The 15,812-nt window shown below is 34.3% G+C and overlaps 1 protein-coding gene across 2 annotated transcripts in view; it reads left to right on the top strand.

Moving 5' to 3' along the window:
• The first annotated feature begins 2,609 nt into the window (after positions 1-2,609).
• Positions 2,610-15,812, top strand: part of SYCP1 (synaptonemal complex protein 1) — a 147,364-nt gene continuing 134,161 nt past the window's right edge. Inside the window, exons 1-7 of one of the 2 annotated variants that reach the window (XM_070785872.1) lie at positions 2,610-3,349; positions 4,521-4,605; positions 4,786-4,829; positions 5,001-5,057; positions 6,815-6,979; positions 7,750-7,817; positions 10,323-10,396. In XM_070785872.1, coding sequence (XP_070641973.1) covers positions 3,242-3,349; positions 4,521-4,605; positions 4,786-4,829; positions 5,001-5,057; positions 6,815-6,979; positions 7,750-7,817; positions 10,323-10,396 — 601 coding nt within the window. In that variant the 5' untranslated portion in view covers positions 2,610-3,241. The remainder of the gene's footprint in view (positions 3,350-4,520; positions 4,606-4,785; positions 4,830-5,000; positions 5,058-6,814; positions 6,980-7,749; positions 7,818-10,322; positions 10,397-15,812) is intronic. The other variant, XM_070785871.1, reaches the window with a different exon arrangement.

Below are 15,812 nucleotides of genomic sequence, written 5' to 3'. Positions count from 1 at the left end.
TTTAAACTGTATTGTCTTAATTATCTTCTACCATTTTCCAGTATTCATTACGATATATATGATGATGTTTTTCAGATTGCCCATGCCTTAAAAATAAGCAACATGTGGAAAATTTACAGGAACCAGTTTTACAAATTTTGTACAAATATTCAAAAATTTATCATCCAGAAGATCTACAGCATTTTGCTCATCTCATAGGGAGGTTTACTAAACTGAGAACACTGAACCACAACCACTCAAAAATACTTAGGATTTGGAAAACAAAGGACCCCAAATTGACTACTCTGAGAAATGGAATTTGTATTCATGCTGCTGAAATTTTACAACGTTGTGGTTTGTCTTATACTTCTTAAATCTAGATTGTTTACTTTATCATCATAGGATGATAGATTTGAAAAACATGAACAGAATTGCTGTCACCAATATATTGCTATAAAATGGACATTATCAAGGGCTCATCAAATTTTGTGGAACATAAGACCGCCACTAGAGGGACATCTAGGATTCTTTTCAAGATTCGGGCTCAAGGAAGCAACGGTTATTGTGCCTGCATGTTCCCTTCAAAAGGGAGTAGTACTAAATACAGTTCTTACCTGAAGAAACTCTTTTTTTCATTTAGCAGAAAATCGAATGAAAAAAATATATATATTGCTTATAGATATAAAAAAGATTATCTAGTGGAAATAGTTGTAATCAGAATAAAGCAGTTTGTGAACTTAAGGCTAGGTTGATGGCTAAACATCTTAAACCTATTACTGTTATAGCATTTTACAAATTATTAAAGAGGAACAAAGCTTTGTCCAACTCTTACTTTTTCTTAATGTCTTTAAAAAACAGATCTTTAAAAGTTCCAATTAAAAATTTTGTCATGGAAAGATACTGAAAAATTAAAATGACAAAATATGTTAACATATGTTGGGAAGTTAAGCACAATTTAATGCTCATTCTGGTAGACAATATTTTAACATTTTTGCTAACCCCTTTCGTAGAAAAAATTAAAGTTCTTAAAACCTGAAATCTTACCACATTTTAATCCTTATAAGAACTGGATTAACATTAAAACATTTCCTGTGAAATACACAAAAATGAGAAATTATATGGAAACCCAATTGTTTAGAAAGACTGGACTTGAGTAAATAAAACTGAATTTAATACTAGGAATGGCATTTTGGTTTTCAATAAGAAAAAAGACCATAGTTGAATATTTCATTGTTACAAAACTTAAAAAAATTTGGAATATTGAATTTATACCTTTAACTTTTTAAATATGTTAATTAAATCTGTCAGCTATTTCCCCCAGGGATTATCTTGTGCCTTTATTCTTGGTATCATTTCTTAAAGGGAGTATTTAGTCTTTTTTAGGGTACCTAGACTCTTTTTCATATAAAATGAAAATCTTGCACTTTTTTCTAGCTCAAAAATTATGTTTTTCCCAGCTCAAAAATGTAAGTTTTTTGAAATTTACATTTTTAGTAAGTTTTCAGAAACTATTATGTCTGATAGGTTAAAGTTACACAAAACAAAATGAATTATTTAAAAATATTACTGAAGTCCTTTGGAAAAGCATTGATTATACTGTAGGACATGGAGAAAATTAGGACATATAGTCAGTATGTTGAAAACAGAATGTATTGTCTTACTGCTCAAACCTAGGTACCTAGCACCATATTTATTGCTTCTAGTAGCTCAAATCTGAAACGAGACAGTCATTTCAGACTTTTGCTGCTCACTTTAAAAAAGCCATCAAGTCCTATTAATTTTACTTTCTAATTATCTTTTACATTTGACACATTTTCATCTTTAATGGCTCTGTCATAGCTTAGATTCTCATACCTTACTCACCAGGCTATTAAAACTGTCTCCCTAATCCAGTCTCGTAAACCTAAACCATTTTTCATACTACGAATTTTCTTCTCAACTTGATCATGCCTCCCTTTCTGCTCAAAATCTCTCAAGATTCCCATCCATAAAGTCTAGAATCCAAAAGCCTTTGCAATGCCTTCACACCTGCTAAGTCTCATCATTTTACCATTTGCGTCCTCACACACCTGTACTGCATTGCTTGGTTCACTCTCCTGGACTCATTTCTCACAACTCGAGCACCTTCAGCTCGAGCGCCTCACAACTCGAGTGCTACGGTCCTTCAGCTAGGAATACCCCTTTCCGTATTCCTATCTAGCCATAGTTTTATTTCCCCTTTCTGTTTTCTATAGAAGCAGTAACAGTAGCACATCTGTGAAGGATTCTCCTGACTCCCAAGCCACTGTAAAGGCCATTTTCCTTTTCGAAGTGTCTCAATGACCCCTTACAACCATTAGGTGATTACAGGGGCTATAATTATCTGTTTGTACTTGTTTTCTTCCTGTGACTGTGAGGTCTTGGAGGACAGAAATAGATTTTTCACTCTCAGTTCCAATCTATTATAGTGTAAGTAAGTGTTAGTCGCTCAATAGTTTTCTTCACATTCTTTAACAATAGCAGAAGCTTAAAGAACGTCAAATTCTAAGAATCCAGTTAAGAATTGTTACTGACGTAAAGGGAAATCTCGCGAGATGTAGGTCTTCGCGCTTGGCGGGCAGACGCTGCTGACCGTTATTTCGCGGTTAAATCGCGGTTCGCCCTGCCCCTCCCTCGTGGCCGCTGCGGTGGAGCTGTTTCCCGCCTTTTCCGAGGTTCGCAGGCAGAAGTTCTTGATGGTTCTTTCTGCTGCCCTAGTAAGACAGCAGGTGGTGGTTCGCGTGGGCACTGAGCCCGCGATTTCCCGCTAATTTTTTTTAAAGGTAGGGTCAGGCGTGCCGAGTTCCTTTCCTGAGGAGGAAACCTAGAGGTGGGCGACATTTTGATACTGCCGCTCCCTCACGCAGGGCAGCCTCCAACGCCTCTGTAGTCGTCTAAGCACCTAAGCTAGTTCGTCCCGGCGAGGTGATGCAATTTAACAGTGCTGGTAGAGGTAACGGGCTTCTTTTCAGGCTGTCCTGGTGATGATGGTAGTTTGAGTTTCTCGATTATGTACGGCACCAGCACGGCCATTGGTGGTAGGGGAATGGTGGGGACTTAGGGGATGTTCCCCCCCCCCCGCCGCCCCGGTAGTAAGGGACGCTGTAGACTTACATGGTAGCAGAAGTTTCGCCTATCCCCTTATATACCCATTTATTACAGAACAAGTAGGGTATTAATAAAACAGTGCGAAACACTTTCCCCTCCTTGAGCAGTAGATAATTACGCGACTGGAAGACAGAAAATGGAAAAACAAAAGCCCTTTAAATTGTTTGTGCCACCAAGATTAAGTAGCAGTCAAGTGTCTGCAGTGAAACCTCAGACTTCGGGAGGAGATTCTAATTTCTTCAAGGTAAATTTGCATATGAATTTTGATTTGACTATTCTTTAGGTAAAGGAAGCAAAGTGAACTTTCCTACTGGTGATGTTTTATAATTTTTTTGTGTGTAAATATCGTCTCATTTAATATTGTTATTTACTCAGTTAATCTTGCTATTCTCAAGTATATTGAATAGCATTGCTTTGAATTAATAATGAGCATACTTAATATGTTTAGGCATCATTCATTTAAAGAAGTAATCAGTGGTGCTTTAGAATTCTGCATGCATAATAGGACCTGCTTATTTTAATCCTCCCTTCTTGCTTTCTTAAAATGATTTAAAGCAATTTATATACAATAGGATATAAATTAGAAGAATGTTAGAATCAAGGAAAATTAAGAAAATTTAGACAAATATATGGATATAGTGGTAAAAATTAGTGTGACTGAAGTTAAAATTTGATTCTGAGCTTCCTGGTTGACAGGATAAAAAGGGAAATTTGTACATGTAGATTCTTTTTGGAAAGGAGGAATTATATCAAGTTTCTCAGGCAAAATAGAGGTTTTTTTTGTTTGTTTAGTAATTAAATTTCTCAAGTGGAACTGTATGTTGGAGATGGGATGAAGCAATGAATATTTTAATTTTCTATGCTGTAGAAAAATTCTTATGTCTTTATAGCCAAGAATATAATGCTAAAATGTTATTCAGTGAAGAAAATTCTCAATTCTACCAGGGGAAAGATATTAATAAAATTGAAGAAAACTAATATTCCAGGCTACTAATTAAATTTACTTATGTTATTCCTGAGTACTTATAAAACATGTGTAATGTAATTTTAGTTAGCTTTCTCTTATAAGTGAAAATTAAAAAATTTTGCTCTGTTTACATACCAAGGTCATTTGATAGTTTTGACACAATGTATACGTTAAAGAGGGGGCTTCCCTGGTGGCTTAGAGAGTAAAGCCTCTGCCTGTGATGTGGGAGACCCGGGTTGGATCCCTGGGTGGGGAAGATCCCCTGGAGAAGGAAATGGAAACCCACTCCAGTATTCTTGCCTGGAAAATCCCATGGACATTAACATTAAAGAATTTACAATTATAGTCACTTCTTTAAGGAGATGTATATGCAATTACATATTATTTACACTGCTAGTTATTAGAGTGATATGGGACAGTGTGTTTAAGAACTTCTTTGTGTTTCTAGGGTTTCAACAAATGTGTTGAAGATGATTTTAGTTTTCCATTTGCAATGACTAATGTCTCCAAAAATGGGGAAAACATTGATTCAGGTAGGAGATTAGAAAAGCAACGTATTACCTGTGTAGAAGCATTTTTAAAATATACTTTGCTAGATATCAAATATAAGTATTATATTGATTAACATTAGCCTTGACATTAAAGCTGGATATAATACTTAGTATAAAAAATAAGATGTTGGCATTTAATTCTAGTTGTCTTTTATCTTGCAGATCCTGCTTTACAAAAAGTTAACTTTTTGCCCATGCTTGAACAGGTCAGTTACGTATAGTGTATATGGATATAACCTGTTTAGGTATTGAATTGCTTACTTGAAAAAGAGAAAAAATTCTTTAGTTGTTGGATTACTAGTCTTCAGTATTTAATTGCTACTATTTGGAAACATCAGAAGTATATTCTCACAGGAAAAATTTATTCATTTTTTTAGACTGATAATTCTGACAGTTGTCATTACCAGGAGGGACTAAAAGACTCTGATTTTGAGGTCAGAAAATTTCCTATTCATATTTAATTTCTTATAATTGGAGTATCATTTATTATTACTTGTGTTTATCTTTCTTTTGAGGCTTCCAAAGAGTTAATATTTAGTTATTGTTTTAAGTTACATATTTTAAACCTTTTATCCCCTTCTTTTAAATTTGCTGAACAGTAGGCCTCTGTATTTTCCTGGATTATAAAAGCATCTATTCTTAAGAGGTAATTTAACTTTAAATCATAAAAATCAAGAATAGAAAATAAGGGTCGGTAAAGCTTCTGCCTGCAATGCGGGAGACCCGCGTTCGATTTCTGGGTCAGGAAGATCCCTGGAGAAGGAAATGGCAATCCACTCCAGAACTCTTGCCTGGAAAATCCCATGGATGGAGGAGCCTGATAGGCTACAGTCCATGGGGTCGCAAAGAGTTGGACACGACTGAGCGACTTCACTTTCCACTATACAGAGTGAAGTAAGTCAGAAAAAGAAAGATAAATACTGTATACTAATGCATATATATGGAATCTAGAACGATGGTACTGATGAATTTATTTGCAGGGCAGTAATGGAGAAACAGACAGAGGATAGACTTACAAACATGCGAAGGTTGGAGGAAGGAGAGGGTGAGATGTATGGAGAGAGTAACATGGAAACTTATATTACCGTATGTAAAATAGATAGCCAGTAGGAATTTGCTATATGACTTAGGGAACTCAGACAGGGACTCTGTAACAACCTAGAGGGGTGGGATGGAGAGGGAGATGGGAGGGACGTTCCAGAGGGAGGGGACATAACCTATACCTATGGCGGATTATTTTGAATTGGTAGAAAATAACAATTCTATAAAGCAATTATCCTTCAATTAAAAAATAGGAAGTATCACAAAATAAGTAATGAAGTACCCTTCTCAAAAAAAAAGAAAAAGGAGAGATGGATACAATATGTGAGAAGGCTGAGACTTAAGCCAGTATTTTACAAAAAATTCTTGAATTAGCAGGTATGATTGTTAGGCTTACTATCTAAAGAATTTGTAGGATATACTCTACTTTTGATTTTAGTTATAAAAATAATTCTTATGGCACATAGATGTCTTTAAAACAGACATTTTATGGCCTGATAAAATGCTATAGGTTTGTTGCTGGGATTATGGTATTACAAATTTATAAATATGGAATTCCTAAATTTTGATAACAGAACTATCAAAGAATGATTAGAAAAAAACAACTTCTGATATTTATCTTATAATATGTAAATTGTTGATGCAGGAAATCCAAACAAAATCTCAGGCTAAATGAAAAAACTTGTGTTCAGTATTATTTTTCGTGTCATTGTATTGTAAACTTCATATCCTTCGGTTAATTCTTAAACTGTGTAACCAAAATGTTGCAAGACCTTTGGTAAAATTTATAGATTTGTAGAGTGATTTATTTTAGCTTTTAACCAGCCAGATTCTCTAATTGACTTAAGGATTTCTAACTTCTGACTTAATGTACATTTTGAAGTAATTTGATTTTATTCAGCAATGAATAACTTTGTCAAGTGATCAGTAACCTTAGTCACATGACCAAGTTATAAAGTGAAGTAGCTAGTATTGCCTTAGTAGTTAAAAAAAAGTTAACATAGCTTTCAGTATGATATTAGGGCAAAAACTGAGGAGAGATTTGGTCTCAAGTACTAAGATACTCATGGATGTTTTCAGTAAGCAGCTGTAGTTTGGTTATACTAAACTTTGAACAATTAACAGTCTTTGAAAACTTATTTTATAATAGAATTCAGAGCCAATGAGCAGACTATATTCAAAACTGTATAAGGAGGCTGAAAAGATCAAGAAGTGGAAAGTGAATGTAGAATCTGAACTGAAGCATAAAGAAAACAAGTTGCAAGAAAATAGAAAAATAATTGAAGCACAGCGGAAGGCCATTCAAGAACTACAGGTATAATGAGACTTGGAATTGAAAATATGGTATAGTAAATCTTATAATGCTGTTTAAACCAAAGTGTTATTTCATAGTTAACTTAGGTTTGTCTTGTTTCTATCATGTGGATTTTAAGAATGGTGCTTTTTTGAAGTTTCATTAATATTATTTGCATTTCAGTTTTAGGATGAACACACAGGAGAGGTTGCACAAAGCTTAATTAAATTTCTAGGGAAATTTATGTCTAGGGAAATGTCTAGGCAAACAGTAACTTATTTTAGATAAAGATTGAGTTAATGATTCTAATTATAGAGTTTTAATTTTTACTAGTTTATATTCCTGATGATGTTTTGTTTGATATAAATGTGTTTTTTTATATATTAGAAAATGGCATTTTCTAATATATAAAAAAGCAGATAAAACTTTGAATTTGAAGCTGTTTAGCTTCAATATTGTGGCATGGTGAAAGAAAAATTTTGAGAAAATGTAACACTGGGTTAGGACAAAGATAAAGCACCTTCTCAAAATGTTTAGGGAAGATAATCTTACATAAAAATATTGGATACATTTTGGAGATGATTCAGGAAACCTAATTTTAGATTGATGAAAGTAAGACCCATATTCTTATATGTAATCCATAAGTGTGACAAAAAGTTCTTTTTTATGTTCTAAAAAATAATTTTTATAGACCATCATAGCAAGTTAACAAAGAAATGCTGCTTAATGATTATAGTTGTTTATTTTGCTAACTAAAACGTGATGAACTGTTCTTCTGTCTTGTAAATTAGTTTGAAAATGAAAAAGTAAGTTTGAAATTAGAAGAAGGAATTCAAGAAAATAAAGATTTAATAAAAGAGTAAGTAATAATTTAATGAATTTATTCTTTACAAATTTATTTTTATTTCAAGCTAATTATTAAAATAATTTCCAAAAATTTAGTGACCTCTTTCTATATTAATTGATATATAGAATTATGTCTGGATGCTGTGGAGAAAAGGAAAACATACATATTTTACATTCTTTTCATTTGGCAAACTGGTCACTGACTAATAACTTCTCACATTAAAAAAAAATTTCTCACTTTTTAAAATGACAGAGGAAGCCATTATTTGGTGTTGAAAAGGGTGCCTGATGATCCTGTATTTATAACTGCCTATGTGTATTGTATACCTTACTGTTTGATTATTGTTTTAGATGAAGCTCTTGCAGAATAGGGCTCAACTTGGTTCCAACCTGATTCTAACTGTCAAATTCCTGTTTTTGCCAGTGGTGCAATCATTCTTCCATTAACTTTGGCTTGAAACTTTAGTATCATCTTTGACTTTGCCTTTTCTTTGTTCTAGGCAATAGATAAACTTTATTTTCTACTTCTTTCACTTCAGATGGTATCATGCAGAATTTAATAGAAAAATGTAATTGTTTAATTTATCTGCCAAATAAATAAATGTTGAATGGTTAGAATATAATGTGAATCCACATACAGTGATAAATCTATTTCTATTTGCTTTAAGTTAAACATTATGCTAAATATGGTTCTAGAAGGCTTCTCACCTTGTCAGTAAAGTTGCTAATAAGTGAAAAATATTATTACAGCATATTGTTTTAGCTTAATTCAAAAACAACCTATGATTTTCCAGAAAAATCTAGATGTTTACCTTAATTTTTTTTCTGGCTAAATATGGTTTGGATATTAGGGGGAAGGGAGAAAGAAGAGGAAGTTTCTAAAATTGTGTGCCTACTATATGTTTGGTACTTGTCACTTTTATATGGATATGTGATTGAGTTTCTATAGTATACATGTGTGCATGCTCAGTTGTGTCTGACTCTCTGTAATCTCATGGACTGTAACCCACCAGGCTCCCATCCTGTTATGGGATTTTCCAGGCAAGACTACTGGAGTGGGTTGCCCTCCTCTTCCAGGGCATCTTCCTGACCCAGGGATCAAACCTGGTCTCATGTGTCTTCTGCATTGGCAGGCAGATTCTTTACCACTGGAGGGCACCACCTGGGAAGGCCTTCTACAGTATAAGGCAGATCTGAAGTCTTCCGTAGCCCTAATACCAGTATTTGGTAACTTGTGAGCTTTCTTAAATCGCTGCTATCTCCATTAATAAACAGTTGACTTTTTTTGTGAATACTGTAACTGCTTAGTTTATATATATAGCATGTACTGTAGTGTGGAACAGTGTATTATGATATAGTATAATATAGAATTTATGGTGGGAGGGAGTGACTATATTTTGGTGTGGTATCTTTCTGTTTTAAGCACTTGATTCAGTTGAGTGTCAGTTTTGGTCTCAAATTGTCAATTGTCATTTGAGAGCACCTAACATTTAGTTAAGAGCTTTGTCAGAATGTAGATAAGAAACAAAGTAATACTTAGAATAATAGAGTGACTGGATTATTGGATAACAAATTTAATATTACTAGAAAGTCACTCAGATCAACCAATTATTCACTTGATCATGACTTTCTGAAAGGAATGTAGATTTTAGTGTATTCTTTTTTTATTTTTGTATTTTTTCTTGAGTTTGAAAGAGACTTTGGGTGTTTAAAAATCATATTCCTGGCCTGTAATAGAACTTTGAGATACTGTAACTTTACTGAATTTGTTTAAATTTTTCTAACAGTTTTTTGTCAGAGTCTGAGGGTTTTCTATATATAATAAAGTCATCTGCAAATAGTGACAGTTTTACTTTGTTCTTTGTGATTTGAGTGCTTTATTTCTTTTTCTTGTCTTTTGCTGTGGTGGTGAAAATGAGCATCCTGTCCTGTTTCTGATCTTAGAGGACAAACTTTCAGCTTTTCAGAGCTGGATATGATGTTAGCTGTGGGCTTGTTATATATGGCTTTTATTATGTTGATATAGGTTCCCTGTATACCCACTCTATTAAGAATTTTTATCATAAATGAGTTTTGAATTTTCTCAAATGCTGTCTCTGCATCTGTGAGATGATCAGAGGTTTTATTCACATAATTAAATTTAGGAAATTACTCATTTTATGTTTTGATAGCTGGAATATTTCTGGAATAATTAGTAAATGAAGATCCCAATCCTGTCTTCTCATTTTATTTCTTAGGTGAATCTGGAACTGTTTACTAAGAGATTATTGAAAGCTACTTGGGTAGAAACTTGTTAAGGAGGCTTTTACTTTCAAAGAAGGCAGTTATTAAATCATCTTTGCTAATAGTACAGTCAACCCATTTTCCTTCATATAGTCACTTATGAGTGATTCATAATATATATAAAGTATTATAATGTCTTAAGAATTTCTTTAAAATTATAATGTTCAATAACTTTTAGATATGATTTTGCTTTGAGATCAGATTACATTTATGCAAATTCTTTCCTTTGTTCCAGGAATAATGCTACAAGGCATTTATGTAATCTACTCAAAGAAACTTGTGCCAGATCTGCAGAAAAGACAAAGAAATGTAAATATCTTTTCTTATTTTATATGATTTTATCAATTTGTTATTACTTTAATGATGGGAGGTGGAGAGGGGAACAGATTATCTTTTAATTTTTTGAAACCAGTTTTTATTTGAACATGTTATATGTGTCTTATACCATTTCTTTATATAATAACTAGAATTAATGTCTCATAACCATTTCTTTATATAATAACAAGATTCTTAATTCTTTGAGCTTCATAAAGCACAAAGGTTTTTGAAAGATAATATTATATATTTCAAAAGGTGTATATTGATACTTGACATTTATGGTTAGTTCTCATTTTAGTTAAAGTGTGATCTTGAGACTAACCTCTTCTGTCTAGAACAACCAGAAAATTGAATCAAAAATTATATATAGTCATATTCATAATAGAAAATACTGACGGAGGGCTATGCTGAAAGCATAGTACTTAAGAATAGCAATGTAGTATTTATAAATAGAATTCTCAAATTTCTTCTAAAGAAACATTATTTTAGAGGTTCTAGCAGGGGAGCGCAGCTACTCGTATACCCTTGACCGAAGACCGGTCCTCCTCTATCGGGGATGGTCATCCTCTTCGACCGAGCATGCAGGTTCGGGAGGGATGCATATGGAGCGGTGAGGGAGGAAGGGGACACCTGCCTAGCCAGCCAGATCAGCCGAATCAACCCTGGCGATCAGTGGGGTGACAGATGTCGCAACCATATCGCCCTCACATCCTAAAGAAACATTATTTTAAAACATTCTATTAAGGTTATGGTATATATGTGAAAGTGCATGTATTTATTTTGTGTGTATTTTGATGTTAATTGTAAAGTAGGAATTTTTTTGTTTTGATGAAAAACATTGTCTGATTTTCAAAAATAATAGTGTTTGTCTTTGTCATTAATCTGACACCAGCTCTACTTTGTTATTTGTTTGTTTCTGCCAAGAATCTATTGGGAAATACTGTGTACCTGCTTTTCCAGGATAGCTTCTATTTTTCAAATTTTAATTGATATCACACAGCTTATTGCTTAAGAGCTTGGACTGAAGAGTTAGATATCCCTGTGTTCAAATTCAAACTTTCAGTTTTTATCTGCCTGATCTTGAATAATTTATGTAACCTCTCTGCCCTTCTGTTTATTAAAGTACCTCTTAGTGTTGTTTAGAGAATTAAATTCGGTAATAAATATAAAATGCTTAGAACAGTGCAAAGTACTCAATATATATTAGCTGTTAATGTTATTTCCAGTATTGCTAGTTTTTTATTCTTGATCCCTGCCTATAGTACTTAGCTTTTGTAACTATATATACTTTCTAGAATGTACTGCTCCACTATCAGCAGTTCCACTATACCCTGTTTATTCAACTTTCAAGATTAACTTTTCTGCCTAGATATAAAAAGTGGTGAAAAGTATATGGATGTGGGTAGAGAGATTCTATATTGATTGCCTTGTAGGAAGTAACCTGGGCTAGAGAGACAAGGCTGTTAGTTCTTTCTTCTGTTTAGTTTTAAGCTAAGTCAGAGATCAGTTGGTGGGAGAGGTTAGAACTTTTTAAACATTTTTTAGGTGCTTTCTTATATGAACTAAAGAGTGTATCTTTTTTCCCCCAATATTTCAGTTTATCTGATTATTTATGGCCATGCTGTATGGCTTGTGGGATCTTAGTTCCCCAAATAAGGATTGAACCTGTGCCCTTGGCAGTGAAAGTATAGAGTTCTAACCACTGGACTGCTGGGGAAGTCCCTGGTCCTCTTTCAAGGCTTTTTTGATATTGAGCTACATGAGCTGTTTCTATGTTTTGGAGATTAATCCTTCGTTGGTTGCTTGTTTGCAAATATTTTCTTCCATTCTGAGGGTTTTTTTGTTTCGTTTATGGTTTTCTTTGCTGTGCAAAACCTTTTAAGTATAATTAGGTCCCAGTTATTTTCATTACTCTAGGAGGTGGGTCGAAAAAGATCTTGCTGCAAGTTATGTCATAGAGTGTCCTGCCTATGTTTTCTTTTGAGAGTTTTATAGTATATGGCATTATATTTAGTTCTTTTATTCGTTTTGAGTTTTTTTTGTGTATTACAGTTTTCTAATTTCATTTGTGTACATTTGTAGCTGTCTAGTTTTCCCAGTGCCACTTATTGAAGAGATTGTTTTTTCTCCATTGTACATTCTTGCCCTAAACAAGTCTTAATACTTGCCTTATATTTAGTGTGAACTCCATATGTATTCTCGCTTTAAGCCTTTATTTTTCTGTTGTGATTTTCTGTTTTTTATTCATTCAACATTTAAAAAAGTACCTACTATGTACCATGAAATGTTCTAGATGCTGAGGGAAAACAATAGTAAAGATACAAATTTTCTGCTGTTATGGAGTATGTACTCTAGTAAGGGGACACATACCATAAATGAGTAAATATAATGTATGTTAGGTGCTGATAACTGTTTAAAAAGAGAATATTTTGGGATAGAGTATTTGGGGAAGTTTTTTTCTGATTAAGTGCTATTTGATTAGAGACCTGAATAATTGAGGGGTTGTACCATGAAGCTGTTTTGGGAATGAGTTATTTCAGGCAGAAGAAATAGTAAATGCAAAATCCCTTAGTCGAGAGCCTGTTTAATCTTTTCAAGTCATAACAATGAGGTCACTGTGCTGTTACTTCCTGTATTTCTTACCTTTTTTTGGTTTATATTTTAGCAGATAGGCAATTCAGGTTCAGATCATAAGTTCTATCTTACCTTTTGTGTGTTGGGATTCCATTACCAGTTCAGTTTTCAAAGCTTTTGCTGTGTTACTTTGGGTCTGTTTCATATATGCTGCACTCAAGATTAGATTAGTTCTGGGACTTGGATAGTGATTTCAGAGCCTCTGCTGTATTTGCCTTGGGTCTATCTTGGGTATGCACATCCTCCCTTTTCCCTATGGGACTTGTACCTAGTCATATAAATAATTAGCAGTCCTCTTCTTCAGCTCTCTCTAGCATTACCCTCCTCACCCTCAGCCTTAAAGACGTCCTGTCCTTTTGTCCCTTGGCCAGAATCATGGAGTTTCTCCTGGGGTTTTGTATGTCCTTTCTGCCGTGGCTGCTGTAGCTTCACTTCTGGGGCCACCCTTGAGACAGGGCTGGAAGAGAGAAAAAAAAATTAGAATTTCCTTTTGCTGCTCATGCTTCTTGTTAGATTTCTGCTGGGCCCTTACATTTTTAGTAATTCTAGAAGAGAAGGTAGGAAAAAACTAAACAAACAGGGAACTTGCCTTCACATGAGTCACTTCTTTAGCTTTTTACTTTTCTTCCCAATCTACCTGCTTTTGCTTAGTTTTCAGATTCTTTAAGTAGTTGCTTTATAGATTTCATTCTGAGTTTTTGTTGTAATCAATGGTAGAGAAAGGCTATAGTGGGCTTATTCCATCCTGACTGATACTGGAAATTGGTTTAGATTTTCTGAGTTATAATTCTCAACTATTCTTGGTCTCATGATTCATTATTATCTTTTTAGGTCATTGTTTCTTTTAATAACTCAAAAAATTCCTCCAGCTTTTTAAATGTCTTTGGGAGGAAGGTTGGTCTGAATTACTTTGTTGTTACCAGAAAACAGAGTCATTTAATGACAACTCTTATTTTCATGTTGAAATCTGTGTGTGTTTTGTTGTTGGTTTTTGGCTACGTCATGTAGCTTGTGGGATCTTAGTTCTCCACCAGGGATTGAACCCAGGCCCCTTGCAGTGATAGTGTGGAGTCCTAACCACTGGACTGCCAGGGTTAGTTGAAATTAAGAACTTTAAACAGGGAGTTGAAATTTCTTATACTGAAATCTCTGTAGCTTCTCTATTCTTAATGTAATTCTTCTCCTTAAGGCATATAGAAAAAGTCTAAAGCGCATTTTTATCTCTTTAGATTTTTAAAGATAGTTACTTGTCCTTTTTGAATCTTATCTTCTGTAACCTACATTTTCAAGATTCTTTGTGCTTTTGTTATTTTGGTTTGTCTGTTTGAATATTTAGGAGTACAGACCTGTATGAGGTAATCTAATTTGTAATTTGACCTGTGTAAAGGCCTATTTCTTGTCTAATTGTAGGTGTCATTAATGAACTTTAAAGTCAGCTTATTTGCTAGTTACATTGTATTAAAGGCTTAGTGATTTCATTATTAATTAAAATCTTTAACTTTTTTTTACTTCATTATTTACACATGCATTTAGACTTCTGGATCCAAAGAGCATTCTTTGCATTTATCCCTACTATAATTTCATTAGGCATATCTCTGTTTTAATCATGTACCACCACTTATTATTTTGGGATCCTGGCAAATAACATAATTTTTCTGTGTCACACTTTTGTTATCTATGAAATGGGGATAACCACAGTTCTATTTACCTATACTTAGATTTCATATATAATATATGTATTTATGTGTATATTTTTCCCTTTGCCAGGACTCAGGCATTTTTTTGGTCCTTATGTCAGGTCAGTTTCTCTCTCTCCCTCAGTTCTTGTCTCATCAGTAACAAAAATTTGGAATGACAGACTAAAGGTTTCAAACAACAGACAAGTTGCAACTCAATTACAACTCAAGCAGTCATATCTTTTAGCTCAGTTAGTAAAGAATCCACCTGCAATGCAGGAGACCCCAGTTCGATTCCTGGGTTGGGACGATCTACTGAAGAAGGGATAGGCGCCCACTCTAGTATTGTTGGGCATGCTTTGTGGCTCAGCTGGTAAAGAATCTGCCTGAAATATGGGAGACCTGGGTTTGATCCCTGGGTTGGAAAGATTTACTGGAGAAGGGAAAGGCTACCCACTCCAGTATTCTGGCCTGGAGAATTCCCTGAACTGTATAGTCCATGGGGTCGCAAAGAGTTGAACACGACTGAGCAACTTTCTCTTTGTTTCACTTTCTCAAGATGTGGGAGCAGGCTGACCCCAAAGGAGTCATTGTCCTCCCAACCCCTTTTGGCTTCCCTCTTTTTATACTTCTCCTCTCCTCCTTTTTGTTGTGCCCTGTGCAAAATAGGGGTTTTACCCACCATCAATCAAGAAAAGGAATGCAAATAGGCATAAACTCAAGGTTGATTGACAGTTGCAATTTATATAACAGGCTCTGTTGTGTATGTCTTCCTATAATTCAGTCTGTTATAATCAGATGTATATATGTATAGAATATTTATGAACCCTAAATGAGCTCCTAGCTGCCTAAGGTTACTTGAAGAAGCCCCTGTGGGTAGTTTGTATCCACTCTGTGCCTAGGACACAAGTACAGGAGTGGAGTAAGTCTCTGTGGTTATTTTGTAGCATATCTGTGAGCTCTCCTGAGTGTGTCTGGGATGGGTTTAGAGATCAGCTTGGATTCCTTTCCTCATTGCTCATGCCTATCTTCCTACCTAACACTTAAAAGTTACAGTTTTGTCAGGACAGTCATTTGAATCTATGTGTAATAGTCTT

This window comes from Bos indicus, chromosome 3 (assembly GCF_029378745.1).
Source record: "Bos indicus isolate NIAB-ARS_2022 breed Sahiwal x Tharparkar chromosome 3, NIAB-ARS_B.indTharparkar_mat_pri_1.0, whole genome shotgun sequence".
Taxonomy (NCBI): Eukaryota; Metazoa; Chordata; class Mammalia; order Artiodactyla; family Bovidae; genus Bos; species Bos indicus.
This window is presented reverse-complemented; position numbering and strand designations above follow the sequence as displayed.